The 26,399-nt window shown below is 49.0% G+C and overlaps 1 protein-coding gene across 4 annotated transcripts in view; it reads right to left on the bottom strand.

Moving 5' to 3' along the window:
• ZNF423 (zinc finger protein 423) overlaps nucleotides 1-26,399 on the bottom strand; it is a 234,897-nt gene that overhangs the window by 187,244 nt on the left and 21,254 nt on the right. For 3 of the 4 annotated variants that reach the window (XM_021408570.1, XM_021408568.1, XM_021408572.1), the window contains exon 4: nucleotides 11,985-12,122. In XM_021408570.1, the coding sequence (XP_021264245.1) occupies nucleotides 11,985-12,078 (94 nt within the window). In that variant the 5' untranslated portion in view covers nucleotides 12,079-12,122. Of the gene's footprint in view, nucleotides 1-8,912; nucleotides 9,588-11,984; nucleotides 12,123-26,399 lie in introns of those variants that run through there. The other variant, XM_021408571.1, reaches the window with a different exon arrangement.

The following is a 26,399-nucleotide window of genomic DNA, read 5'->3' as shown; positions in this document are numbered from 1 at the left end:
AATAAAACAAAATAAATTTGAGCAAGAGCTTGAATAAGTAAATTAGAGCAAAACTGCAGTTGCCTATCAAGCAATTAGCCAGAAGGCTGCTGCTTTTGTCAGATGGGACAAAGATGGGCAGATCTTTTTTTTTGTCAGATGAGCAGGCTGATGCACCAGAAAACTTGCTTGCATCTTGCAGACAGGTTTGCTGGCCTAACAGAAGCTACTCCTATTCTTCCAGACTTTCTCTTTCACATATATGTTAACACATTTTATTTATACTTGTGTGCATTTAAGTAAAAAAAAAAATATAGGTCTTGAAAACCTACTTATTCCAATCACTACTCCAACCTACTCTTCTCTCCAAAATCCTGAACAATTAGAAATCTTCACAGGCCAACTTCAGATGCTGCTGTGATCACAAAATAGTTGAAACTCTGATAGTTGAACAACTGCAATCACAACTGTTCACAGATTTCTCTATATTAAAACCAGACATAAATGACAACAAATACATTCCTCCAAACAGGACAGCACTGGCACTGTCTTTTAAGAGAAAAAAGTTAATTTGTTTAGATGTTTTACATTTCTAGTGTTTTCTTTTCCTCTTAGTCTTAATTATATCCCTCCCTATGGATTTAGATTCACTTTTCAATTTGTTCTCTCAGTTTTAAAATCAGAGTTGAAAAATAACACAGACAGAGATCTGGGTAAGCCACTGTGTACACCAAATCTTCCCATCACACACCTTCCGTATTCATTTATCAGCAACAGATTTCTTAGTTTGTTATTTCTTTCCCTATATTATTTCAATTTCTCTCCATTTACCATTTCAGCCTCTCCAAGTACTAAGTCCTTCCTATCACGCACTTCCGCCATCTCCTTTTACTTTCCAGTTTTGGGGACAGGAGGCTGAAAGGATAAAGAATGGGGCTCAGTTTTGCTCAGGCAAGCCCTGTTCCCTCTTATGCTAACAGCTGCTAAACACAGTATCTCTCAGGCTTCCCGCAGTGCCCTCGGGGAGCACTGCTGCATCCCCTGCACCTGAACATGCCCAGTGCTCTCCAAGAAATCCCATCAGCAGCAACCCCACAGAGCCAGCAGAAGCAGCAGGAGATGGGCTCTGCAGCGCTGGGTGCCAACTGACTGTTCCCACCAGATCTCTCTTCTGCTCTTGCTTTCTCAATTGTAATACAAAAACAGAGAAGCACTATCACCAACAAGACAGGTTTCATCCCATGGCTAATACGTACCTAGTCTTGCTCATGGACCTCCAGCATCAACAGAAATCTCAATTAGCATCAGTAGTTCTCTAGTAGATCCAGAAGACTTGGACTTACACTGTTGGTTTACATAAAACATTCAGCTCAGCAAATCTTTATTACCACCACCTTGGCTAACACTCAGTTGACTATTACATGAAGCAAGTGTGCAGGACTTGGCTAACTTTCCTCAGTGGTAACACAGAAAAACCTCACCTAAGCCAGGTGAGGTCCATCAAGAAATGCTCAGAGCTGCAAAATTAAGCACCAAGCCAGCTGGAACTTGCCAGGAGTATTGCTCCCATCTCACAATTATCTGTGGGCAAAGTCTACGTAGAGTCAGTAACAGCTTTTTTGAGTCCAATCAGCTGAGAGGTTAAACTTGTGCATTCAGCAGGCAACCAAGGAAGGGACGTATTTTAATGGTAGATGTGGAAACAAAGGAATTTTGATTAGCCTTGGGACTAGAGGGGGTAAAAATACTGTTTTAGGATTTTCCCAGGATATGCATATTAAGAACTTGTCTTTTTGCCCTCTGTGTAATTTTTTTAATATTTGGAAAGCAGAATTAGGCCACATTTGACCAAACCTCCAGAGCCTTGTTCGAGCCAGCAGAGACCGGAGTACAGCGACTTGCTAACTCCTGTGCTTTTACCCATAATGGGGTTTCAGTGGTGAGCAGTGAGGCTTTTGTAGAGCTATCAAAGGCTTAAACAAACGGCTTCTCTACAAGCAGGGACCTTTCCCTCTGCTTCTCTCTAAAACACGTGTATATTGTTTGCTTTCTCTAATATGAACTGGAAATAACTTCTGCGTAAAGCAACTCCAACTGTTACACTTCTGAAGCAGCCTACGTTGTCAGTGGCAGACCCAAGGAGAACACAGCCGTCAGTGATGCCACACAGAGCTGAGGCCAACCCCACCAGAAAGGCCCATGAGAGCAGCAGGTAGGGTGGGCAGAGCAAGCCCAAGCATGGGTTTGCCTCAGCCCCCAGCCTCCTGCAGCTCTCCCGTGGCCATCCTCCACCACTGTGGCTGCATCGCTGCTGCACTTGCCGCTTCGTGCAGTACCAAGCAGTCACCTACTGTTTGTTCAGCTCTTGAAAGTACTGTAAAGCATTTGCCATTCACCTGTCACACAACACAAACTGATCCCTTTGAAATGAAAATCTAAAAGTAAACGTGCTGGTCAACATTAGCAGCTGCAACAAGCACCAACGCCAGTGTGAGCCTCCAGGCAGGTAATTCGCTGCAACGCTAGGCTGGCGAGCAACACTATGTTTTATTTAATTAGGATGAACAGAAGAGATAAACCTCACAGCAGGGCGGGTAATGACAACATTTCAAAAATAATTCATGCCCAGGTAACAAAAGGGCAAATTTCAATTACATAAAAAACTAAAAAGTTGACTTAATACATCCAAAGGGGAAAAGGAAAAAATATTAATAATTGTAGTGCATATGATTAACAAGTGGCATTTACAAGCTCTGCAAATTGGTCTTTCAATTGCCTAATCTGCGGTTGGAAAGGAAAACGTTTTCTTTCTGAGCAAATGCAAACAATGTAATGAGCTCCCCAGCACGGGACTCAGCCGGGCACTGCGAGCTCCCTGCTCCAGAGCACTGCCCACTGCATCGCCCTGCCCGCCCCAGCGGCCCTTGGCTCACATCTTAGATTACCCATGGCAAGTGGTGCGAGCTCCGGCCTCCTTCAGCTGCAAATGGCACAAGAGACCACTTAGTGTCTCCCCGTCCTTCCACTCCCTAAAACATACTGTGTCTGCTAAACCACCATCATTCACTGGGATACGCTTTGTTTTAATGTATATATATGCATAGCAGTTGTCAAGGAGATGTAGTACTTGGAACTTTTATTACCTGACTTCTAGATCTAAGAGATGTAACCAGCTTCCTACATTGACTAATAGATGAAAGAAAATGAACAAGAATCACCATCTGAATCTAAAGGTACACTGAATAAATGCAGGGACTGCAGAAAGCTCTGAGCTGGTTCTCACCTGGCTACAACACGCACCTGACCTCACATCCCACGTACACTTACACATGCACGAACACCAGACCCTCCCCTCCACTACCATTTGTCAGTAAGGATTTAACAGAAGTCCGTAATAGCTTTTGTACTATTAGTATTTCATTACTCCGGTGCATTTAGTAGGATACAGTGGAACATAATAGCCATCCTTTTTCAGAGGCATTTAAGGAGGATGCTGATGGAGTGATGAGGGGCTGGTATAGGCACTTTTATAAGGCAGTTCAATTACTGTGGGTAATTAATAATCTTTTGCTTAAGAGAATATTACAATATGAGATGAAATTTATTATCTTTTACAGATTGCAGGCTAATGCATGAGAGCAAGACATTATTTATTTACAAAAAATCAACAAAACAAAAATAATAATGTGTTATGTATTTTTCAAGCATTGTCAAGATCTACAACGCTGATTGCACTAATTGTGGAGAGGATATAATAAACACATTTGGTAAAAAATAACCGAATAAAATTAAGAGCACATCTATCCAAACTGAAGTAAATATTAATTGTACAGCACGAGAAAGCGTTGCCATCCACAGAGGCAGCAGGCGAGGCAGGTTGTTTAAAACACTAAGAGCTGAACACTGGGTGCCACCCCAAGCTCGTGCCTTAGTTCATCCAGCCAGGTTTAGCATAAAAGTTAATTTGGCACCAAACAATAGATAAAACCGAGCCAAAGCCCAAACTATGATAAGACAATTTGTGTTTACACAAGCTGAACGCCTCTACAAAACATCATTTTTATATCCAATTCAGAGGATGGCATGAACATCTGCTTTCACTTCAAGACATTAATTTTCAATTATTGAAGAAAAACAAAATAAATCCTGACAAATTACTGGTAACTGTGGAATCTTTTGTTACTCTATTATTTTATAATAGTAATTTAGAAATCCTACAATTAACATCTAAACAAGAGCTCTCTGATTCTTTTTTTGCATGTGTCATCCAAAGCAATTCAGTAATGAATGATGTTCTTTAGCTTGCACTGATTTTACTCGGATACTTTAGAAGAAAAAAAAAGGGAGGCATTCTCTGAGAGTCAGTGCTGTTACTCGGTGTTTGTTTTTCCATCCACGGCATTAGATGAAGTATTACTGAAATCATGAGATTTCTATTTTCTCCCCATTTGTATTTCAACCTTTTGGGTTACCTTTTCCACCCCTTTCAATTTTGGGCCACGTTTGTTAGTTACGCTCGCCAGGACCAATGGGAACAGACCACAATTAAAAGGTGTTTGCACACAGGCACGAGTTTCAATCAGCAAAACCAGTTAAATACCACACAGATTCTGTCCAGGAAACCATACCGGAGGGAGAGAGCAGAAGGAAAACTGGGACTTGTGGAGTTCAGGGGAGAATGCTGCTGGGCTTGTATCAAAATACACGCTCAAAAATTAAAAACTGCAGGCTAATCCCTAAAGGCAGCGCTCGCTATACTGCATGGATTCAAACGTCCTCATGGCACCAGCCCCACGATGAAACACCAACATCTCCAATTATTCCTAATCCCCCAAAAGCTACACTTGATAAAGAACAATCAAGAGTGTAATCTTATTTGATATGAGTTTTATCAATTTTAGCTGCTGCTTTCACTGTATCAATAAAATTCCACCGAAACTTGAACGAACTGTAAAATTAAAGGATAATCGCACGAGTCTCTTGTATTTGGCAATTATGATTATACTTGTCAAAATTTAATTTGTAGAATGTACTGTTCCAGTACCTGCAGGTTCTTCTCTATCAACTGGGAAAAAAAGAAAATTATATCTTTAAGACAAGTATGAAAGACATTGTTACTTCCACAGTCAACTCTGTAACTGAGCTCCGACATTGTATAATTGACTTTGCAAGCAGAACAACAGCAATATAACAAAGAAAATGTCAGTGTTTTCACAGCGCTAATCTATAGCACTAGGAGGGCCTCCTGCTGTCAGCCAGAGCTGACAATACAATAGCTTTCAAAGGGATATTACCATCACGCTTTTATTCTTGACATCAATCAAGACAAAGAGAATCCTTTTCACAAGACATTAAAAATCAAACCTTTGTATGAGCAGATAGGTAAAACAGCATTCCTTTAAAGAAGATCATTCATAGCAATCAGCTAATTGGAACTCAGCAAATGGCTGAAGTATTTTTATTTACTTTGCAGGTAACGAAGTAGCGAACAACCCCCTTTTTCTTCCTTGACTGACACAAATGAGGCACGTAGGGTGTGAATCAAAAGTTTCTATCAGCATTTTTGCCAACTGAAAGCAAAAAAATATGACAGCGATTCCGCAACTTCAAGTAGGATAACAAATCTAGACTTAATTAGTGCATTCTTTTGCAAAACAGTTTGATTACAGACTAGCACGTTTATGCACAAAACACCATTGCAACCTGACAGCAATTTGCAGAACTGTCAAATTCAGCAACTAAAGTGCATGTGATGCTGAAAACCCTGTGCCAACACCAGCCCAGTCCCCACAAACCACATCCAAGTCATTCTTCAGTTACAATTACATGGGACTTGAAACCTCCAGCTCTGCCAGCAGACCCCAGCATCTCCCAGCTGTGCTTTCCCAGAGCTGCTTTCAGAGGCACCAGTCTGTGCCTCCTAAGCTCCAGTCCCATCAACTCTCTCCAGAGCTGATGGCACAGAACCAGCCTCTGAAGTGTGCACGGCACATCCGTGGGACCACTCGGAATGGGGCCGGGTGGCGCATGGGGACGGTCACCGCTCTGTTGCGGTACTGGGGCTCGAACCTCGTGGGTTTAATGGTACCGAGAGGCGTACAGATCTTCTTGAGGAGACCTGCCAAAGCCACCAGCAGGTCATGTTGCTGACACAAGGGCAAAGGAAGGTTCCGTGCTGAGGAAAAACACTTCCATGGGTCCCATCTATGATGCGAAGGAAGATTTCAGAGCAGGCAACTGCTTAACTCCAAAACTTGCCACCGTCACATCACCACAACTGGTTCATTTTGCAAGTTAACAAAGGCTCAGTCCCTCCTGCTTCTGCTCTGCCCTGACCGACCTGCAGCAACCTCCCCGTCAGCCCAGCAGAGCGCTGGCCCCAGCCATCGGCTGGGTGTCGTCAGGGCTGCACAGCCAAAGTACTGGTTAAACAAAACCAGTGTGTCGTGTTGCCAGTGATAAATCCACACCAGGGAAATTCCACGGCTACTGCTGGAGTTCCAGCTGCAGCAATCACAGCAACTTTCTGTGAGACTGAACCAGACACCTCATCACAGAGCAGGGCCACATGACCCGCAGGTTTGTCAGCATCCCGTTCTGCTTGACAGTTGCTTAATTTTACATTACGTGGACCTGAAGGGTTGTCAGCATTTGATACTTCTGTCAGAGTCGGTTGCTTCTTTAATGCCAAAGACAGCACTCGTGGTTAATGCACAGGCAACTTGCCTTTTGCATGCAGAATAATCCCTTTCATCAGAGGCGCACGCTGATTTTATTTCAGTATGTAATCTTTCTGAATGAGAAAGGATGCCCAAACCTCACTAGTGGTTAATAAATACCAAGGTTACTACACAAAGTGAAATAAATGCACAGAAAAGAGAAAACCGGTAAATGATTTGAAGTCCTAAATGCTACGCATATATCCACATAATTTATGCTTGTTTTCTTCTCAGCTGAATTGGGAAACCTGTGACCTCAGAGTGCCTTTATTTATTACATCTCAATTATTTCCATGGAAACATGTACTGTGGCAATCTACCGGGCTGCCAGCTCCCTAGACCACAAAATGTATATGATGGACTTTACAAAAGCAAAAGATATGTATGAACACAAGAAAAGGGAGAAATTCTACATCCCACATACATATATATGAGCTGCCTCCTATTACGGAAAATTTCACCCAGATTCAGCCTGTTCCTTAGGTTCCCCATTAGCCAGCTCATGCTAAGACTGTAATTTACAGCCAGTTTGGGCTGAACTGAAAGCACATTTGTTGTGCCTGGAGACTGGAGGAATATTCAGAACCTTTAAGAACCAGGCTCTACCCGGCTCCCCGTGGCAAAGACATTCTAGATATTTCTGCGTTGCATGGAAAACATTTCCCAGCTGTGACTTGCCAGCAAGTTACCTGCTTTGATTCATGAAAAAAAAGCTCTTGTAAACAGCGACCTGCTCTATCTTGGAGCTAGGGATGAATTGTCGTTATAGAGTATCAATGGTGAGAGACGCTGCCCAAAGGTAACGAGGCGGCAAACAAACGAGTAACAAATGCAAATATCTCGTGTCATTATGTAACGAGGTGTTCATGTTTATTAACCGGCTTCAGAGCCCACACGGTTCCGCTGACGTATGGCTGCGTCCTGCGCGTTACGTGCGGCACCTGGGCACGGAGAGCGACCGGGGAACGCGTGGCCTGCGCCGAGAGGAGCCGGGAGCCGAGGGGGGCTGTGAGCGGGGCAGCCGTGCTGTCTGCAGGCCGCGGGGCCTCGGCCGAGCGGGAGAGGGGCAGCGAGCGAGCTTTTGTGTGAGGGGAAGGGCTCACTTCACCAAAACTTCATGGGCATTTGAAGCCGTCGCTATCTCCATCGCAATCTCCTAAACTGTGTATCTCAAAAATAATATAAAATTGCCCTGGAGAAAGGGTTCTGTTCTTCCTTTGGCTAGTCGGTTAACCGGACGCTACCGTCGTCCCCCGGCAAGTTCTTTAATTCCGAACGCTTTCGAATTTCTGCTTCGCGGCCCCGGGAGCAGCGCCCTTTTGTGCTCGCGCACAAAGCCCCCGGGCAGCCCGCGGCCTCCCCGCGCCCCCAGCCCCCAGCCTCGGCACGGCCCCGCCGCTCCGCCCGCGCCCGGCAGGAGCCTGTCCGCCAAGTTCGGTGCGGAGCCGTTATTAGCGCACCTCTGCCTGCAACCGGCTATTGTTCCCTCAGCCCAAGCAAGTTTTCGACCCTGCAGATGCTCTCGGATAAATAAGTCGCTTTCAATTCTCCCCTTCCTTCGCCACCGTTACACGTATCGGGCGGGGGAGGGAAGGGACGAGGCGCTGCCGTTCGCAGCCCGAAGGCGCCGCTCGTCTCGGCCCCGGCCGCGGCCCCGCTCCTCCGCCCGTCGGTCCCGCTCCCGGCCCCGCCGCCAAACTTTTCTCCCGCTCCGACGGCCGAGCGCCGCTCCCCGGCGCCGGACGCGCGTCGGCTCCGCGCCCCGAACCGCGGCCTCTCCCGCAGCCCCCGGGCCCGGCGGCCCCGCCCGCCCCCGCGATGCCCGCAGAGCTCCGCCGCGGGGCCGGGGGCACCGCCGGCCGCCATTTCGGGAGGGCTCCGCGGCCGCTGCCCCGCCGGGCGGCCCTCGTCCCGCCCCCACCCCGGCGGCCGAGCGCGGAGCCCCCAAAATGGACGGCGGCGGCGGGCGGCTCCCCCGGCCGCTCCCCACCCCTCGGCGCCCGGCCGGGGCCGCTTCCCGCGGGCGGCGCCGCTCCTCCTCCCGCGGCCGGGGCGGGCGGCGGCGCGGGCCGGGCCGGGCGGAGCCCGCGGCGGCGGCCGAGTCGGGGGGGATTCGCAATCCCCGCCAAGCCGGGCCCCGGCCCTGATTGGCCGCGCGCGGAGGCTGGCGCGGCGGCGGTGCCCGGCCGGCGGCGCGGGGCGGCGGGCGCTTACCTTTCACCGAGCGGGGCTTGGCTTGCTTCCTCCTGGACATGTCCGGGCGCCGCGGCTCGTCCTCCTCCCGGCGCGTCCTCCTCGCGGCCCCGCGGCCCCTGCCCGCCCTGCCTCTCCCTGCCTCCTGCCCCTCGAAACTTTGCCGGGCTGTGCGAGGCGAAGCAGCGGCAGCAGCAGGATCGATTATCGGATTTCTCACTTCTTTGCCTGTTGCAATGCGGCAAGTTCAACTCCTGTCCACCCCCTCGGGCACCTAGAGGTTCTCCCCCCGGGGACAAAAAAAATCACAGGCGCAACAGTTGCGATTTCTTTTTCTTTTTCTTTTTTTTTTTTTTCCTCCTCTTTGTTGGTTTTTTCTCCTCCCTTCGATGTGCAAATGGCACCGCCACAAGCCGAGCCCCTCCGCGCCCCCGCCGCCTTTTTGTTCTCGTTAAAGTTTGCAGGCGCCCTGCGGCTCGCAGTCCGGCTCGGCACTTTGAGAATGGCACAAAAAGCCGCGCGGGGCTCCCGGGGCCGGGGGGAGGGCGCGGGGAGAATGAGCGTCTAAAAATAAGAGCGGCGGCGGCGGCCCCGACAATGCGAGGCGCTCCGGGGGTGCGACCTCGCCGCGGTTTCCCTAAATCCTCCCCGGCCGCGCTCGGCCCCCCCTCGCGCCCCGCCGCTCGCCCCCGGGCTCGGCCCCCGCTCGCCGCTCACGGGGCCGGCGGCGCGGCTGCCCCGGGTGCGCGGCGCGGGGCTCGGCCGGGATGGGTTCCCCGCCGCCGGCCGCGCTCGCCGCCGCCTTCCCCCGCACGCACGCACTCGGCGGACCAAGGTAAGCGCTCCTTCGCATCGATGCCGGGGCCGCTAGCTGCCTCCATGGGTCATTCTCTGGAAGGTGGCACCGCTCCTGCCTTCATCGCTGCCGCTGCTGCCGCTGCTGCCCTGGGTTTTTATTTTCTTTAGCTCTCGCCAGCCTCCCTCTCTTTTCTTTGTCCTGGCTCCTTTTCCTCCTCCTGATCTTGCTGCTGGGGCTGCAGTGCAGACACACATAATAAAGCCAGGCTTGGCTGGAAATGTAGCTGAGTCCCAGCAGGAGGATGTGAGGAGTGGAGTCCCGGCGGGGGAGCGCTCTGATCCCGTAGGGAGCCCCGCGCAGCCTGCGCCGATCAGACGGAGAGAGAGCCAACAGCACCGAGCCATGGACGGCCCGGGAAATACAGCGGCCGCCCGCAAAACGCGGACCGCCGCCGCGGACCGGACTCGCCGCCGCCCGCGGAGCCGCACCGCACCGCTCCGCATCGCGCCGCATCGCACCGCCCCGCCCAGCACCGCGGCTCCGGCACCGGCTCGGCAGCTGCGGGAAAAGTTTGTGGGCTTTTTCCGGCACCCTCTCTCGCCGCCTCGGGAGGAGTGGGAGGCGAAGATTTATTTACTTTGCCCTTCCCGACGTGTTCAACTTAGCAGGGGCTGGAATGGCCCGTGCCTCGCTGCTAGGAGAGGGCTTTTCTAGAAAAATCCAAAATGCTTTGAACTTCTTCAGCTACAGAGCGCCGGGTGCCAAGTTATGGTTGAAATCGCTCAGTGACTTTCTTCTCCCACTTACGTCGGGCTTGTTTGGTTTAAATAATCCTTACTGCCGTTGGGAGCGAGACACTTGCTCTGCTCATCACCAGCTGCCCCGTGCAAGGAGCCGCCCGCCTGGGCACCCTGACCCCACGCCATGGGCCTGCGTCATGGAGGGCACCCACATGGCCGTGCATCCCCGCAGCTCACAGAAAGATGTCTTCAGTGGAATTGAACTTTTTTTTGCAGATGCCGTGAAAACAGCCCCTGGCAGAAATGCTCCAACGCACCCGCTCGGGGTCAGGTCAGACAGAGCGGCGCCAGGCCTGACCTGGGGGCTGCATGAAGGCATCACCTTCCTGGTAACCATTTCCGCTTGGAAAACATCTTCCTGTGTTCTTGGGTTGCACCGGGTTCTTGGTTTTGTTTTTAATATGTATTTTTTTCACACTGACAGGAATCCAGGTAATTCAGGAATGAGTTTGTCATTTGATCAAGAAATTCGGTATATGAAGCTGAAGGATTTTTTTAGTGCATCAAATTTGAATGAATGTTTAGTGGTGATTTGCTGCTTTCTTAAGCTTTGACAGGAACTACTGGGTTTATTAATGTTATAATAAAGATTTACCGTTTCCTCCTACTGTATTACTCCAGATTACCACCACAGACTGGACATAGAGTAAAAAATGTTTCCTATAACACCCCTGTAATTGAGATATACTTCCTCTACATCACTGCACTGAGCATCAAGTTGTGGGCCCAGGAGGGCCAACCCAGGAGAAAGGCAGATTTTAAAAGAGCCTGCAGCCCTAATTCTGTTGCCAATAAAACACAGGGATAACTCTAGTCAAGAAATCCACCAGTACAAAAGCTGGTGCAATACCAGTTTCTGTAAAGACAACAAGAGGTGACAGGAAAAAAAGCTTGAGATATTTATATCCTGAAAAAAGTAACCAGAACCACTGGCACATTTGGCCAGCGTGACCCTAGATTCACATCCGTTCGGCATCAGAGTTGGATCAGGAACTGAATTACTTCTGTTTCCTTGTCTTATTGGAGAGCCCTAATCCCCAGGCTATCAGATTGTTTCTGTTCTCTCACTGGCCCAATGAATATTTAATTATTCTTACAAAGCAGAACAGCTTCAGCAGGACAGATTCTCATCCAGAATGTGCCGGCGGTTGGGCACTCTCGGAGGAGTTTTGAGACCCACATTCAAATCCCCATGCGATCACGCAAAGAGGGGATTTCAACCTTAGTTGTACACGTTCCACTTGGCGAGTAATTCCCAAGCCCTTTGCCATCCCAAGCCACTTTGCTATCCAGACCTCTGCCCCCAAGTTTTCTATGCGTTTTTAAAAATACTTCCTAAATGCCCCAATTAATGGGGCATTTCTACAACTTCTTCCTTTTTAAAATTCACTAAAAATATCTAAATGTTTTTCTATTAAACGAATGAACTGAAGCATTTCCCTCCCTTCTCCCTTGCTGCAGGGTGAATGGGAAGGCTTACATGTGAACCTGTACCTGGTTTGGAGCAGGTGCTGGATGGTGAAGAGGCACAGTCAGGGCATCCCGAGCCCCTCTGCTGCACATGGCTCACGTTCGTTCTCACGGCCATCACCAAGCAGCAGCACACTTGGGAGCACTGCTGTCTGCCAGGGCCTGCAGAAAGATCACCATGTTAGAAGTAAAGAGAGTGGGAAACCAGGTCTGAGGTTTAAAAAATGAAGGACATGTAAATCCATCTGTAAGTGTAGCACACGTGCACATAATTATTAATTCATCCCTCTCCATTATCTTCAAACCCAGAAGCACACAGACTGCCTCCAGTCCCTGCTCTGTGAGCACATCTCTGTCCCCCTGTTCTTCAACACATGCCCCGGTGCTGTGCTGCTGACTGCACAACATGCGGGCTCTGCACAGCCCCTCCAGGTGTATGTGGGAACCGAGTCACTTCCCTTGCCCTGTGGTCCTGCGGCCCTCGAGCAAAGCCAGCCTGTGCCTGCAGCCCCTGGGCAGTGCAGCACGCAGCCACCTTCACTGTTCTCAGCTCCAGAACTTCAAATCAGTAACACACATACATTTCAGGAGCACTAATAACAGGGGAAGACTTCACAGACTTTGTTAAAATATTTAAGGCAAATAACACCAGCCTGTGTGCTAATTTAATGAAAATACATTTAATAATTTAATTTAAATATGGTAATATAAGAAAGCAATAAAAATATTTTTTGAACCCATTATCAACCTTGTTTCCTCACAGATGCCTTTCCTCCTTACACTGAGTAGTTAAATGGAAGCACAAAGTACGGAGCTGCTCCCTGAGACACAACCACGCTCCGCCCTGCAGCTCACTGGGTTGCTGGGGCACTATGGGTACCACACTCCTCACTTGAAAGCCTTGTGGGGTTCCACTGCAATGTGGTGTGTGTGCACAGTGTGCCTAAGTTTTAAAGCCTGATGATGTTTTCAGGATGATGCTCTCCCCCGCTGTAGTGAAAACTAGCCCTCTTCTCTTTGGAGAGCCCTTATGCCGTGGCACTGTCTCAGGATGTCAATTCCACCCATACCTGGTGGACAGCATCCAGAATATTTGCACTGTGGCTTACGTTTTCTCAAAGCGATTACATTAAAGGCTGAGAGAACATTAGCTCAGGTGGTTCAGCTTTGGCAGTGTTACAGAAACTGATGGCACAGCCTTACAGTGGGGGAATGCAGGCAGTACCACCAGCATCTCAATGGCGCATGGATTTATTGACATTCAGCACCGAGAGCAAAAACATACGCATTTCTATATATAGGCATAACTATTTTAAAAGTGTGTCAGAATTAGCTTGAAATTACAAGTTGCATAAAAGCAGCACAGCTATGTGAAAGCAAAAATAAAAGCTTCCTGGAAGCTGGGGTTTTCACAGGGGACCTCAGTCTTGCTGGTCCTGGGGTTCAGCACCCAAGAGACCAAGCCCGCTGCGGGAAATGTGGCCCCTGCCAGGATCTAAACTTGCTGAAGTCAAAGCGAAATGTTTCCAACACATAAAAGAACTGATCCGCTGGATGCTCAATGAGTCAGCCACACAGGGATCACCTTAATCGTGAAGCGCAGAATCTACCTTAAAGAATACATCATACACATAGACAGAAGAGATGCTCATAACGCCCATGAGAAATGTGGCAAAATGCTAACATCCCAGGAGAAGCCCTGCAGCACATCCCATCAAAGGGTCTATACACAGACAAAAAGACCGAGTGGAGAGAGCCAGTGCCCAGCTCAGGCCCCAGCAGCATGAGGGGTAGGAGGCAGCAGGCGAAGGCTGCACGGAGGAGGGCGAGCACCTGAGCTCTCCATGGCAAAGGCAGGCAGGCACCGGGAAGCTGTTAAAGGCTGGATTAGTTCTTAAAAGAGATAATGTTTCCAAAACACATGGCACAATGCACTCATTCAGTCGAGAGTCAAATGTCACCGTGGATACAGCTGCAAGACAGTGTCGCTCTTTATTTACAGTAAAATATGTCAAATGGGGAACACAAAGGCATCGTCGGGATAAACATTGGATTGGAGCACACAAAGGCAGGCGGCATCCGCAGCGCATCAGACAACCTGAATAAAAGCCCCGACTACAATACCAGCCCAGTTTCTATGGTGTTTGTGAGTTAATGCCTCTGAACATTTTACATAAATAAATAACCGGCGTCCCCCGTTTCAGCCCTAGCAGAAGACTGCCACAGCCAGAAGTCAGGCCACCGGGAGCGGCAGGGGCAGGAATGCTGCACAGAGAGGAGAGGCTCCACACGAGGGTGGCTGCAGGAAGGACCCAGTGAGAGCAATCGTGCCATGTTGTGCTCTGAGAGCTTACAGCAAAAAAGGATCGAGCTGCCATCCCAGAGCACTGAAAAACAAGAGAAAGTTATGCTGCAAACTGTATTTGGCCGTGCACAGAATTACATTCACTGCGTGCACCACGTTAGCATTCACACATCTCTAATGTCAATAGTGATTTCAAATTTCTTTCCTATCATCTACTTGTGTATGGCACTTACTTCTATCAGTCATCTTTCCCTCTATTTAAAAAAATAGTCTAAAATCAAGACAGAGTAAGTGGTGCAGTTAGTGACACTTTCTGTAAAATACTATCATACACCGGAGCTGAATTTAGCTCAAATCTCACAAAATACCCATCTGTAGAGGAATCACACACACACATCCCTGCACAGTTCCAGGAAAACAATCATTACTGATAACTGGGCTAAAGACACAGGCCGTGCAGTACCCTGCAAACACAAACAGCTATTTTGCCCTTTCCAGCACGCACTGAGCAAACCGTTCATTGCAGCCTCTTCCAGTTAAGTGCCCCAGGAAGCAGTGTGGGAGCCAGACAGAGGATCTGCACTGCATGACCAAGTCGTCTTTAGGTCTAAGGATTTTCCAGGCTCTACATCTGCCTTTGAATGCTCCCACAAAGATAACTTACACCATTATAATGTTACTTAACAACTTACGGCACTTATTATAAAAAAGTACTGTTTTCACATACTTAATCACAACACGGAGAAAGTACCCTCTCTATCATCTACTTACTCTGGGTCCCCTTCATTACAGTTGGGCATCGGTCTGCAGTCCTTCTCAAAGGATTTTCCTAAAGGAATAGAAAATACCTTCACAGTTTGGGTTTCCATGGCTGGAGCACCTGTGCACGCAGGGCAGCGAGCTGTCTCTGTGCAGCTGCTGGCCCTGCTGCAAGGCTCCAGGTCACCAGCTTTCCTTAACGCCCGTCCTGTTCACACTAGAGCAGGGCCATCTCCAGAAGCATGAGGTGGGTTGTGCACCTCCTTGGAAGCACAGCTGTTCAACCCGGTCTTTGCCGGCAGCTTCAGTAGTGTTTCAAAGTGCTGAGAGCCCCAGAGTGAGTGAGCTTCAGCCCATCTGCAATCAGGCTGGGCAGCACCTCAGCCACAGAAACCACCCCAAAACGCCGCACCAAACATCACTGAATGCCAGCTGGGCAGCCACGGTCTGGACCGCTCTTGTAACAGCAGTCAAGCAGCAGCCTGTCCCCAGGGTCTGGGCTCCTACACACAACTTGTCTAAAAATATCTGTTTCTGAAGGCTTCCATTCCTCTGGAAAATCCCCAGTACAATAAAGGGAAGAAGCAATGGAAATGAGAAGACCTGTGGCCCCTTCCTGCTCTGCTGTCTTGGGCCATTCAACTTCACCTCTCCCCACCTCTGCACCCTCATAAACTAAACAAAACCAGTAATCCCGGACCATACTTCCAATCCTGCCAGCATTTCTCAGCTACTACCTCTTTCTAAGAAAGCATGCAGGAAGCCAAGATGCTGATCCTCTGCACCAAAACCTGCTAACCATTGATACCATCTCCACTGCAAAAACCATCACCAAAGAGCTTTGGGCAACTGCTCGTGGTTAACCACAGCGGTGTGGTGCCAGTACTCACCCCATACCACGGCACTTCCCAGTGCTGGGCTGTGTGCTCAGCCCCATTCCTGCCAGGGGTGAGCGGTGTCCCCTCCTGCTCCTGCCCCATCACAGCTGCCCCAGAGGAGGAAGGCCAAGGCCAAGCCCAGGCCACAGCCTCACGCTGCACTGAGTGACTCGGAGATGGGCGGACAAACTGCTGCTGTCACCTCCTCCTGCAGGCCCTTCACTCCGCACCAAAGAAAAGAAAACTGAAACACAAATCAAGTCTTATTCTACAAAATTAATAGTTTCCACTCGCTTCTTTCCTGCGTCTGCTTTCACTCCATAATTACGCCGAAAGGAGCAGTGTACCGCTTGGTGCTATTGATGAACACACCCCGCAGCTGCACCAGCAGACCCCCAGGCACTGTCAAAAGTGGCACTTTAAAGAAAGCTAGTTCTTTAACATTAAGGTATTTATGGCCCCCCTCTGAATTGGTGTGATAGCAGCAGTGAGCTTGTGGTGGGGAGCAGGTGGCACTGAGAGAACATGCAGTTATTATTCTTGTGAAAAAGTTCTATGAGAATTAATAGAAAATTATCTTGCTATTGAATGGTATCAGATGATTCCAAAAACCCAGGGAAAAGACCTTGTTCTCTATTAAATTCAGCAAGATTTGTCAAGTAGTTTCTATAGAATCTGACCACATTTCTACAGATTTCTCTTGGTTCCATTCTTCCATAGGGTTTCCGGAAGGGCCATGGAACAGTTTCCTATTATCAGCCCCACTGACGTTGCGTCCTGTTTAAAATCCCCTTGTTGGCAGTATCTATTCCACTCTTATCAGGATCCCTTTCTATCTATCAACATTAAGACTTACAGTCAGCTGGGTAGCAGGGGATATTAAGAGAGTGGGTTTCATTTACATTTATGTTAGGGATTTTTACTTTTTTTTTTTTTTTTTTACATCCTAAAGCACTTTTTTAAATGAAGTAGTGCAATTTTTTAAAATGTGCATAATGTCATTTAAAACAACTGATCAGCTGTATATCTATTTCTATTTGGTTAACTTGCTACACTGCCCAGAATTCCTGCTGTATCCTCCAAAGAGGCCCCAAAACCATAGGCACTGGGGCATGGTGGTTCCCAGCGGCATGCAGGCACCAAAATGGCTGAGGAGAGCTCCACGCTTGGAGCGCGTGGCTCTGGGGACAGCAGTGCAGCCTGGGGCAGCCCGTAACCTGAGAGCAGCCTTCCAGGGACTACGGCTGCCATGGGGCCTTCTTGCCCTGGTACCACGGGTCAGCACTGTCAGGAGGTCCTTGCCAGGTGCCAGCGTGGCACAGCACGGCCTGACATGGCACAGCACAGCTGCACAGGGCCTGTCTGAAGGCCATCCCACTCACCCCCAGTGCATGGGTGCAGTGAGGCTCCAGCCAGTGTTGGTGGCCAAGCCCAGGGCAGTCCTAGTTTCAGGTTGGGAGCCACCTCCACTAGGGACCAGCACGTGACCAAGCAGCATCTCCTTTTGAGATAGGAAAAATTCATCCCAATATGACAGGCCGTGGGATTGGAGCCCCTTCTGGTGCATTTCTGTTTTGTGCCTGCCAGGGCAGTGCTGGGGGGGCTTCAGGGCCGGCGCAGCAAGGAGCAGCCAGAGGGGCATGAATTCCTGCCAGCAGCCGGCCCAGCGGGTCATGGCAACGGGAGCCAGGGGAGGAAAATGAAGCAGCAGGAGCTGTGAGAAAGCAGTGGCATGGCAGGGGGTGAGGAGCACACAGTGCTGGCAGCTCAGCCCTGCGGCCGGTGGGAGGGAGCTCACATGGGCTGCACTAGGCCATGCATCCACTGCTTTGATTCAAGTTCTGAGTACAAAGGGGCTCAGCGTTTCAAGCATTACATGTGCGCCCTACGTTAGCAAAACCCACACGTTCCCCACACATTTCCAAAGAAAGCTGGTGAAGCCATGAGCTCATGGCGGCACTACCTGGCAGCAGCTCCACGGGGCTGGGCCACACTCCATGCCCACACGGCTGCTTTGAGGTGCGCTGGCCACACAGCTGTGCCCCTGCCCTGCGTGCCGATGCTGCTCCATGCAGGCACTGTGACAGGAGGAACACAAGCTTTGCAGAAATATGTATTTTTACATCAGAGTAAAAAAATCCTGGGGGCATTTCAGCCAAATGCACGTTATTAATGCAGAGTGACGTATTCAGCATGAGCGTGCCTGACACAGGAGGCTAGGAAGGAGCAATATGTCCACGTGATCCTACCCAGGGCCAGGGCAGAAGGGGGCAAATGACAGTGAACCTTGCCAGCTCTGCTCAGGCCTATGCTGGATCAACCTTAGACGTCTGTTCCAATGCCATGAGCAAAACGTGTTACAGGCTATACGCTTTGGATGTGAAAATGGTTGATGGCAAATGCTGGCAATGTTTCTGCATACACTTGAAGATTGATGGGATTTACCTGGCAGTTGCTATCTAGCCAGCATGGTAGTGGTGCAAAATATTTAATCACCCAGTGTACAACTGAGTTCTGAATAACCACACTTCTGAAAATGTCATGAAATGAACTCTCAAGAAAAGAAGCTTGAAAATCTTAAAGCCCAGACAAGCTTTACCTGATGGGGTACACACGCTGCAGGTGCAGGTCCCTCCAGGATGTGACAAGCCGCATGACCCTTCTGAGTCTGAGACCTCACACTGGGCAGAAACACATCCGGAAATGATGCATGAGGCTTAGACACCAACAGAAACCAAAACGTGGAAGGCTGGCAAAGAGTGATTTGCTTATTGTTGCAAGTCCAAATATAACCAATGTTTTATAGGGTTCCAACCCATTATTCTTGTGCAAATTATATGTGCATCCTCTCATAATATGTATACCTCCACAGCCATAAACACAAAACAGAAGGACAGAGAAAGAGAAATCTTGCTGAACAAGGGAGTTACACACTGTAGGAATGCAGGAGCCTGTGATCTGTGTTATTTCTTTGCTTAAGGCCACCTAGCAACAGCACATAGGTTAATCCTCCACAGACTGAGCAGACAGCATCAGCCAACAGGAAAACAAAACATCCCTGCCAGAAAAAAATCAGAACAAGAATTGCCCATTTGTGAGAGGGTTGTTGGAACAGGTATACACCACAATACCACAGAGGAAGATTTCCTTGTAAATAGAGTTATTGTCCACCTCGTTATTAAATATACAAAAAGAGCTTTGCAATCTTCCCAGCACAGCCCTGTGGGAGCCCAGCTCTGTGGGGAGCTGGGGATGTGCTGGAGGCTGGTTGCCACCTTGGAGCACTGCTGCATCCCCTTCTGCAATGACCAAGCCTCCGGAGACATAACCCTCTGCCTGGGGCCAGCAGCACCTGCACAGGCGGGTTCAGCTTTCCACAAACACATCTTGGATGTTAACACATGCCATCACCTTCTTTAAACCACCATTTGCAGCAACTCAGCCCCCACTGTGGTGGTTCACTTGTTATTTAAGATTTGGGAGGCCTGGCTAAGCAGTTTGTCCTAGCTAAAGAGGCACTCCTTTCCATATGCAGCTACGCAAGCTGCAGGCAGCTTTGCGGTTGCTCCCCTTCTGCTGCCCACCGGTAGACGGTAGCAGCACTGCTGCCATCACACCGCACCTGTGGCAGGAGACAGCTTCTGTTCCCAAACCCCCACCCGGGCGCAGAGTTACTGGCCTTGCTCAGCCAAGGTGCTCCCAGAGCCACCCTGCAGATGGGCACACCTCCCAGAGCAGTAGCTCCTGATGTGAGGCTGTGGTGAGGGATGTGGGCAGGCAACAAAGCCACAGCTCCATGCACCCAGGTGAGGACGCTTCCACTGCTGCCATGGAGCTCCCTTCCACAGAGCAAGCCCTGGCCAGGAGGGAGGCTCGTGCCAGCCTCAAGACACACTCCATGGTAGAACAAACACACCAGCTCTGTTCCAGGGGCTTTCCCTGGCTCTGCAGAGTGCCTGGAAGCTCGCTGTAATCGATAACACTATTAACAAAAATGCAGCAACCTCTGATTAAAACAGAAATGGCCACATGGTCACATCTCCAATCAGAGACAGGTCCTTCCTAGTACGATGTAATTCATGCTCAAATTGCAGCAATAAGACAGGCTTCCTTGCAGCTGCTCAGATGTCTTTGGAGGGTGCCATTATACCTTACCTTTTTAATGCTTTATGTATTACAGCTTTATTTTCACCTAAGGCTGTGATCCTAAACTTCCTTACAGCCTTATCTACAACCCGTATTTCAAAGCTTAATTTTCCTGCCCCCAAATGTAGAATAAAATAGCTTGCAAAAATGGCTGCAGGAAAGCTGCAAGTTCCGTGCTTTCACAGCCCATCTTCATAAGTCCTGTACAGGTACTATTCCTCACGGAGCCAAAAACTTCCTGGAGAATGACTAGAGCTAGAAGATATTTCTTGACCCAGCATAACACTCTGTCCACTCCGTCTCGTGGAGAGATTATGAAATTTTAATTGTCTGAGAGCAAGATATCACTATAATTGGAGCCCAAGCGCCGACGCGAGCCTGGAGCTAGCACTCGCTGGAAATCCTCAGCCCCCAGCAGCAGCCCCAGTGCCCGAACGTGCCTGTGCTGCTGAGCGGAGCTGATGCACACCCTCCCCTCTGCTTGCCTTGCAGCCACCGGCTCACTTCCAGAACAAAAGGTTCTGCAAAGGAAGGATGCTTGGGCTCCTCCGGGCTTCCACCTCCCTGTGGTGCAGCCAGCAGCACGGACAATGAGAACATCCCGGCCCCGGGGGTGCAGATGTTCTTTGTCAAAAACGAGTGTATGGGCAGATCTGACAGCTCAAAAAAGTATTTTTTTTAAATATAGGATACATACAGCATTCATTGAGGAAGAACCGGGAACAGTGTGTGTGACCTCGAAGGATGTCCACTGTCCCCTCCCTTGGTCCACAAATGCCCAACACAGCACAGCAGGGCACCCCAGCTCACGGAAACCACAGTGGGAAGGCAAACAGAGTAACCAGGAATGAAAACACTCGGCCCTGGCTGAGGGGTTTTCATCTGAACAAAGCATTTTGCAAGCCACGTTGAATTCAATTACTGTAGCCTTCATAATTCATTAAGAAGCAGAGATTGCTTTATGATCTCATAATTGAAATCAAGTTGTAGGAAACTGACTATATTAACTTTTTCTCTTTTGTGAGGAAAAAGTATTAAAAAGGAGTATTAAAAGTCAGTCTACATTGAGTGGTAAGGGAAGGAAACTTTGTGGTTACAATAAGCTCTGTTTCCACTAGGACATTTTCTAGTTGTGCCATCCAGGAGAGGCACTCCATGAACATGAACCCAGGCCTAGGACCCTGTCCCAGAGAGACTCGGCACAGTTCCTGGAGGGGCGCAGAGCTCTGCAGGCTGTGCCCAGCCCGTGGGGATGGGGTGGCACAGGGCAACCCAGGGCTGTGCCAGGAAGCACCAGTCCCTGGTGAGCACAAATCCCAACGTGAGAGCCCCGTGGTTGCTTTTCCACTACGCTACTAAGAAAATTAAAGGTTGGAAGTTCATTACTGGGACAAGTAGAGCACAAACTTTTGCAAAATGCCTCACTAATTAGCATCATCTTGACCTGAAAGAGAAACTCTAAGGAGAGCTGCTAGAAGGCTGATTCCTGCCAGAGTTCATTGCTATTAAGTATTATTATTATTGATTTTAGCTTATTATTTTCTTTTATTAAAAAAAGAAAAAAGAGGAAACAGAAATTCAACGGGTTTTCCAACAGACTGGCTCCAGGTAAGGCTATTCACATTGCAAGGCAAAACAGCATTGCACATGCAGATGCTATTAATACTTCCTTTCTAATTAAATCCCACCAGAAATTGTGCAGGATATTTCTGTCCCCATACTCATTCTAGTCCCATCATCTCTTCATTAACCACCCTCACGCACTAGGAATTAAGGTGTGACCTCTAACTTTTTTTTGAGGGAGATGTGCCGTTTTTAATATTAACAGTTCCATCTTGTCATTGTTCCGTGAGTGGGGCTGGGAGGAGAAATATAATTACACACAATGGGGGTATAATTCCTGCATTAAAAGTGACATTGCAATGACAGGTAGCAAAATATAACAGTACAACAGCTTGTGCATCACTCCTTTACGGACTGCTGGCTGCCTACTGCCCCACTACAAACCAGTCCCGGGAGTGATGGTGCTGCAGATCCTGATGGACTAAATACAAATGTAAAACATTGGTGGAAAATGCATATAGGGTGGTTCTGGAGGTGCTGAAAAGACACAGCTATATAAGAAGAGAGGTGAAAATCCAGACAGATCCAGCCCGAAACTTTAGCACAGCAGCCCAGCGAGAGCCTGGCAGCAGGAGCTCCACCAGAGCCATGCTATTACCACTCCCACCAGAAGCCAGACTCTGACACGTTAATTACAGCAGCCGTTGTGCCGCCGGCGCGGTGCAAAACCGCATGGCAACAGCCCCTCGGAAAGCAGATCACCGCACTGTACTTGCTCACGTGACAGTGCTGCGAGCTGTTAGGAAGAACTGTGCCTTCCTTAATGACAAATTTAAACCAGTTTAGTTCGTGATCTCCAGACAGAGAACACCCAGAACAGTAGCCCAGGCATGGGGAAGCTCGGCGATCTCTAGCACCTGCCTTGTCCCTCTGTTCCATGCAGGTTTCCACTTCCTTGTAGTGCTCAAATGTCATTCAGTTGCATAAACAGCAGTCAAACCCCAATGCAGTGACAGTTTGGGAACAGCAAGCAACTATCAGCCTTCAAGCACGCTTAGCATTAAGTAGCACTGCTTTTGATGTCACCATAACTTTTAAGCAAGTCAGATGGTAAATTGTGATTATATAAAATAAGGCATTCACAAATGTACACAAAACAAATATAAATCCTAAAATGAATGGTTATTGCCTCGTACAGTAATAGATGGTCGTCATTCTTTTCTGGAAACCTTTTAAGTCCCCGAAGTAATGGACCCGTGGAAAACGTAGTACAGCTAGGGTTGCATACAGACTAAACGTCATCACTTACAGCAGCTGTCACTGTACACAGCCTTTGCGTTTCGTCTCCTTGATCTGATGGTCGCTGAGGCCCAATTTGTGCTTACCAGAAGTAAGAGGCACAGTGGCTCTCATTCTGAGCCTTCCTGGAGCCAGCTGCCTTGCAAATAAGGTGAATTTCCAAGATGGGGGCAGGATCTTATTCCAAAGGTCTCACTTCTGCTCTATCAGTTGAGCAAAGAGCTAGCAAATGTCTGGATATGACAATCCCATTTCATAGCAGGAGAGGGACTGAGCCACTCCTGAAATCCCTTCCACATCCACACTCCTGTGTTTATCTGGTCCTAAAGCTTCCCAAATCCTTTTGTGTCAAAGTTCATCAGCAACTGCATGAGTTTCAAGTGGATAATCCACTCAGAGCTTCCAGGCCAAGCAGCCCATTTCAGAGAGTTTCAAGATACTCATTCTGCAGCATTTAGTGCCAGCAGGTTCCCATGCTGCCTGGGTGGCTTCACCAGGGATGGGTCCAGAGCCCACCTGGGACAAGCGGTGTTCCCCTGCTGTCCCCTGCAGCCGTTCCCACCACACTGCGTCCAGCTGCAAGCTCTGCTTTGCCACTCACACGTGGCCAACAGCAAAGCTCCTGGAGGGATCAAGAAGCACATGGATCCTGAGATGTGGGAGCATTGCACATGCTGCTGGTGACTGGCCAATGGAACACATCTGCAACAGTGCTGATAAAGCCCCCTCTGTGCAAGCAGCCTCATTTTCTGCACTGCATTTGGAAGCCACAGTACAGTACCTCTCCTACGCAGTACAAATTGGTCTGCACTTCCGTGAGGATCATCCCAAATGAGTTGAGTATCCACAGCTTCCATGAAGGTCAATGGCAGCTGTGGGCACTTGGCTCCTCCACACATGGAAGGAGTGTGTTTACCTTTTCTGTTGCCAGGGCAAGAACTTAATAGGGAAGCTGAGAGGAGAGTCCATACACACTTCAAAGTGCATTGCAGCCCGGTGAAACATAGTGAACGCGGAGCACTCCCTGACGGCTGGAACTCCCAGCCTTGCCAAAGAGGTGACAAGGCCACTACTACAGTCCTGCTGCTGGAGAGGGTATGATGTAATCATGGCTCTTGGCATGGCATGCTGCTTCTTGGCCACACAGTCCATGGACTACTGTAGGCACAAACCTGTTGGACACAGGCCGTGATTTCTCCTCACAATTACACTTAAAGCATATTTTCTCTTTACAGAACTGATTTGTGGTTATAAGTACTTACTCTCTGTGATACTCTTTTCCACAGTTTTAAGAGCCAGCGGCATATGTTTCCACTGCTCATCTATTTGAACCTCTTCTCCTCAGGAACACATACAACCAGTCAGAAGACAGCACAAGCTGGGAGACTACCAGAAGCAGTGGCAACAACAGCTTGCCCCAAGTTTTCATTTTCTGCCTTCTTGATACAAGTTTCCAGAGCACTGACAGCAGTTTGTCAAAAAGCATTATTGTGAAGTGATACCTACAAGTGCTGATATTGACTTACTGTCTGGGCAAAATGTCTTCTTGTCTCCTTCCAACAGAGCTGCACTCAGCACGGGCACCGTCTCTGGGGAGCAATCCGAATCAAGTTTTAAGCTGGCCGCCATCACAGCAGGAACATTTCCTCTGCCTCTTCCCTTGTCCTCTGTCTGCTGCGGTCCCTACTCACCCTGCAATGCGGAGGTCAGCCAGACCCATGCAATTAGAGAGATCGTCTGCAGCTGACCTCAAGCCTGCCAGGCCCTTTCAAGCGCGGGCAGTCTTTATCAGCACGGTACAGAAAATAGTGGAGATGTGCGCATAGGCAGGAGGACAAGATTGTTAAGACGTTTTTCCCCTCACACTCCGCAAACTAAGACAGTACCTCTGCCACTTGGGTGAACTTAGGTTATTCCCACTCATATCTGGCAGCCCATGGCTTCCTCCTTCATCTCAACTGCTGCTATTTTTGTCCTGTGATGTCTGTACTTCGGCACTATTGGGAGTGGATTGTGTGTGGATCACTAACTTTTGGACAGGTCAGCTGTCTCAGCCTGAGCACCACTAGATGGATACTAATAAGAGGAAACAAATACATCAAAGAAGAGACTCTCTTTTTCTCTTCATATCCTTCTCACAGGCACACTGCTTTCTTCTGCTCTTGTCACTGCCCTTTCTAGCTCTGTGTTCATGCTCTGATTTCTGCAGACGGTGCCATATCAAGGAGAGGGACAGCTGACTTTTTAGATCTGCTGGAATCATCCAGCGGGCCCACATGAAACCTCCCTTCTAAAGGAGGATGCAAAAAAGATAACAGATGGGACAAACCACATGTGAAATATAACAAAAGAGAGCAATGGCTGGCAGGGGACAAACAAAGAGGCTGCAGGGAACCCTGGTGGCACCCATATGTGATGGTGCAGCACCAATACAGAAGCTCCAGGGACCAGACCCCTCTGGCCATGCTGACCACAGCTGGAGGCACATGTGTCACAGCAGCATCGGCGCAGTTGTCTCCAGGGCCTAATGCAGACAGAAATGTCTTTGCTCCAGGAGCAATGCCCAAAGAGAACTTGCTCCAGTCTGGCTGATGAGCTGCTCCAGTTGGGAAAAAGCACCTCTTCACTGGTGATCTGGCAGTTTACAAGGATCTGGAGCTCTGGACCACTGGATTTAAGTAGCTGAGTGCCAGGAGTTCTTTGGAAGCGTAACCATACTGGGAATATCTCCCAAAGCAGGCTGGGTCACCTCCATGAAGCCAAGAATTCCCTGTGGGGCAAAGGTGTGCCAGGCTACAGGGCATCTGGTAAGGCACAGGGAGCAGGGTGGCAAACCTCCTTACTTGTAGCAGCTGAATCAGACTGGAGGGCATTTATGGATTCACAGCACACCTGCCTAACAGACTTTGGTGATCCCTGGCTTCTACAATTCTTTTTTCCTTCCCCGTTCCCAATTTAAGCATGACCCACAGCAGTAGCAGGGCAGACAGAGTGTGGATGCACAGCTCCACCCAGCCCAACGCAAAGTGCTCCCTGTGCCCCAGCCATACTGCCCTGCAGCAGCTGGAGGTGCCAGAGCCCCTCAGCACAGCCCTTGCCGGGAGAACTTCCCAAGGTTGTAATTAGAGACAGTGGGGAGAAGCAAACCAGGAGTGCATGGCAAATTAACAGCTTTGCAATTTGCCACTACAGAAACGCAGCAAGGTCAGCTTTGCAGTCCAGGCTGCCCAACACCAGGCTCAAGGCTCACTGTGTAGACACCGTATGTGACATACTCTTGAAAGACAGACTTTCAGAAACAGCTTTCCAATCTCTTTTTTTTTAAAAAAAAAAAAGTGCAACCCTACATTAAGCTAATTGTTTGAATTACTCATCATTTGCATTATCTCAGCAAAGAGAGTGCAGAAACACCAAGCTCTGGTGCCCAGTTATTTCTTTCTCCCCAGCTCCCACCCTTGCAGCTTCAACTTCACTCTGTGATCTCAGCTC

Source organism: Numida meleagris, chromosome 10, assembly GCF_002078875.1.
Source record: "Numida meleagris isolate 19003 breed g44 Domestic line chromosome 10, NumMel1.0, whole genome shotgun sequence".
In the NCBI taxonomy this organism is placed as follows: domain Eukaryota; kingdom Metazoa; phylum Chordata; class Aves; order Galliformes; family Numididae; genus Numida; species Numida meleagris.
The sequence above is the reverse complement of the archived record's forward strand: the minus strand, read 5'-3'. Positions and strand labels throughout refer to the sequence as shown.